The sequence below is a fragment of the Sinocyclocheilus rhinocerous genome, unplaced genomic scaffold, assembly GCF_001515625.1.
Source record: "Sinocyclocheilus rhinocerous isolate Xijiao unplaced genomic scaffold, SAMN03320098_v1.1 scaffold1022, whole genome shotgun sequence".
Lineage (NCBI taxonomy): Eukaryota > Metazoa > Chordata > Actinopteri > Cypriniformes > Cyprinidae > Sinocyclocheilus > Sinocyclocheilus rhinocerous.
Window position 1 is genome coordinate 319,839 of NW_015656677.1, and position 3,750 is coordinate 323,588.

At 33.7% G+C, this 3,750-nt stretch overlaps 1 protein-coding gene across 4 annotated transcripts in view; it reads right to left on the reverse strand.

Moving 5' to 3' along the window:
- The window catches only part of LOC107720774 (alpha-mannosidase 2x-like), a 43,990-nt gene that overhangs the window by 7,558 nt on the left and 32,682 nt on the right, over positions 1 to 3,750 (reverse strand). For 3 of the 4 annotated variants that reach the window (XM_016528601.1, XM_016528599.1, XM_016528600.1), the window contains exons 22-24: positions 2,129 to 2,206; positions 1,661 to 1,855; positions 1,355 to 1,468 (exon numbers count right to left, since the gene is read on the reverse strand). In XM_016528601.1, coding sequence (XP_016384087.1) covers positions 1,355 to 1,468; positions 1,661 to 1,855; positions 2,129 to 2,206 — 387 coding nt within the window. The remainder of the gene's footprint in view (positions 1 to 1,354; positions 1,469 to 1,660; positions 1,856 to 2,128; positions 2,207 to 3,750) is intronic. The other variant, XM_016528602.1, reaches the window with a different exon arrangement.

Consider the following 3,750-nt stretch of genomic DNA (forward strand, 5'->3'; position numbering starts at 1 on the left):
AAAAAAAAAAAAACGATTAGCTATTAAAACTGATTGGCTAACGCTATTTTTCCCCTTGTCAGTGCTCTTTTATTCTTTCATGTTAACTGACGGCAAATCTGAATGATGCACTATTTTAACTTTAATCAACATGTACAATTGACCATGACATCCTCACCTTATCTTATTCCAGTAAAGTCACTCACCCAATGCTGAATGGAGTTGTACAGCTGCAGCTCACGTGATGAATGTTGGGGTTGGGAGAGGGGGGTGTGTCTGAACTAAATCAGCACACTGATAAAGAGGTTGACTGGCACGAAGTATTTTATGTATTTTGAAAATACAAAAATACGAATCTTAAATGTATTTAAATACAAATTACATTTGATTTTTGCCAAAGGCTTTAAAATATGAACAGCTAAAATTACTAAGTGGAAAAAATTAACTAAAATGAAATAAAAACAAATTAAACTTAAATAGTAATATATAAAAATAACTAAAAAGTATAAAAATGACAAAATAAAATTACTAAAAATGAAACTAATTACAATGAAAACTGAAAATATAAAAATAAAAGCAAATTCAAAATATTAATAAAAACGATAATAGTATATAAATAATGCTAAAACAACTGACATTTTAACACTAGAATTTTATAAATAATCATATATATATATATATATATATATACACACATATATACATACACACACACACACACATTATTCATTTATAAAATATTTACACACATTTATTCATTTATAAAATATTTCTATTGTTAATAATAGTGTTAAATTATGTCAGTGGTGTTTTAGTATTATTTCTATACTATTATCGCTTTTATGGATATTTTGAATTTGCTTATATATATATGGATGGATGTTGTACGTTTATGGGTGTATATACGTATATACTTCTGCATGTGTGTGTGTGTGCATATGTATATGTATGTGTTTATGCATTGCATCATTATTATTGGCCCTTTTTTTGACTTGATGGCATGGGGTGGGGGATTGTTCCATAAAATGTGAAAAGCTTTAAATAAAATATTTTTTAAAAAAAGACAAAGGCACATAAAATTACTAAAAATGAAATTAATTAAAATGAAAACTGAAAATAAAAGCAAATTCAAAATATTAATAAAAATGATAATAGTAAATATAAATAACACTAAAACAATGACATTTTAACACTATAAATATTGTATAAATTAATAAGTAAATATATATACAACACACACACACATAAATTAAAAAAATAAATGAATAATATGTTTATGATATGTTTTTTTCCCCCCCCAACACATTTGTCACCTTTTAAGTCTTATTAGTGAAAGTAGTTTTTTTGGGGGGGGGTTTCAAGTCAAGACACTGACCTGGCCTTGTGTGGTGGTACAGTTGAAACCAGGGTTCTGGTCCTCCAGACCACAATCCAGGCCCAGTCGATGGAGGAGCAGAGCCGTGTAGGGCGATGGAGAGTGAGCGTCCTGCTGAGAAAATGAAATGATACCAAATAAATGCCAGTGAAAATAAATCCCCCTCTAAACACCCAGACCACAAAATCTCAAACACTTGAAATGTGAAAGTTTTTTTTTCCCATTTACGAACTCTAAGTCCTCATCAGTTTCACAGCAGGCGAAATCAACAATGACACACATTTTTCTCCCACGGCTCTCATTTACCAGGCTTTGGATGCTCCTGAGGTTCAGCAGGTGGAAGTCGCAGGGCAGGGTGCCAGCCAATGGAGCGAAGGTACGCATGGGCGGCACGCCGTGTTTCCAGGGCAAGAGCGGCAGTGCCAGCACCTCATGGTTCAGGATGGTGGAGGTCATGTGACTGAGCAGCGACGGGAAGCTGACTGGTCTGCTGTCCACCGGCTGGAAGATACAGACATGTATCAGGTAACTTTTTAGGGTCACGGTATGAGATGAGCTCAGTACAGATTCTGCCTCTACATACTACTGATCTACAGCCCGTTATCATATAAAAGGTTTGGGGGCACGGCAGCACAGGTAGAGATAGCGGACAGGAAACCACCTTTGGCCTCTTAATCCAGGTGGAAACCTGTCGCTTGTTGCTATGGTAACAAGCTGAACTAGGGCTCCACAAAACTGCTACGGCGCTACTCTCCACCACTGCAATAATGTTACCTCTTCCTGGCCGTCTCCTAAAATACCAGCAATGATTTTGTTTATCATGTTGGTGAATCTGGCATAGGAGCCAGCAGGCTGCATGCATACTGGAATGGAAAGAAACACAAGGGGGCGCTTTGTTAATGCCTATAATTATAATATATATATATAATTATTGCTTTATATATTTTTATTAAGAAATAATGTAATTATTAATATATACTTAATAATACATTTGTCATACATAATATATAGTGTTCAATATAGGACACTGTATTATTTAGAATCTTTCAGGAGATCGCATGATTAAAATAAAATATATATATATTATTTAAATCAGTCTGAGCCTGTGTGTAAAAACTCTGAAGCCCATTATCTATTATTACACACTTGCCAGCTTTTAGACTGGCTGGACTCCGAATGATACTGTCCCTAGAGCCTTCACAAAGCTCTCATGAGTAACAATAGAGAGCCCCCTACAGGACACTGGGTGAAATGAGCATTTACGTACCGCTGGCTCTGCTACAGGACACCTATATTTTGGTATGCATAACCAGATCTCTCATGTGAAGCTGAAATTGCAGGCTCCAATCAGATTAATCAACTGCTATGATTCTCGCCAGTCAGGGCGCGCAGGGTTTTATCAGTCAGCCAGGAAATAAAACTGCATTAAAAACGTAGCAGGCTGCACTTCGGAGAAAAATCTAGTCATGGTTTGTCTCATCTAATACGTAAAATATTTTGAATTTAGCTTGAGGCATCCAGTAGCATGTAAACTACAGGTATGTTCTGCTTTAAGTGTATAGTTTGATTATTATTATTATTACAGGGGGAATAAATAAATAATAATTTAATTGAACTGAATAATTTAATTTGATTTCATTTGTATAACAGACAGGTAGTAATTGCCTTACTGTAAAGCAATCTGACATGTAAAGCAACCGAAGAAGGTAGTTCTTGGACAGAAAAAGAGTGCACTATTCTAAAGTCTGAAGAACAACTATTCTTGGTTTTTGTCATCTAATTCTTCAAATAAATTTAGTTTTGAGTAGCATGTAAACTATGTTCTGCTTTAAGTGTACAGTTTTATTATTATTATTATTATTATTACAGGAAACTTTTTAATAAGATGTAGCCCACTCACAAAATGATTTTTACTATAAAATAATTATTTTATCTTAATTTAATTTTTTATTTTGTTCATTTTTTTTTTTTTTTTTTTAAATTTGTTTGATTTGTTATTGTCAGCTTGCATTTCGTTTAAACAACAGTTACGATATTATCGCAGATGACAAATAGGAACACTCCTATTGCTAGGGAGTTCTCTGTGGTTTTAACTGTGCTGCTATTTTCTTGAATGTTTGTTCTGTGTTGTTTCTAGTATGTTGTTATGCGGTTGTTAGGGTGTTTTAGGTGGTTACTAGTGTGCTGCTTAATGACCACCAACAATAAGTACAGTATGAAAGTAAAATCTGACATATCATGCTTTCATTCTTTGTCTGACATGTAAAGCAACCTAGGTCAGAACAAGTGTGTACAAATCTAAAGTCTGAAGAACAACTAGTCTTGGTTTGTCATTTAATTCTTTAAATAAATGTAGTTTAAAATAGCATGTAAACTATGTTCAACTTTTTTTTTTT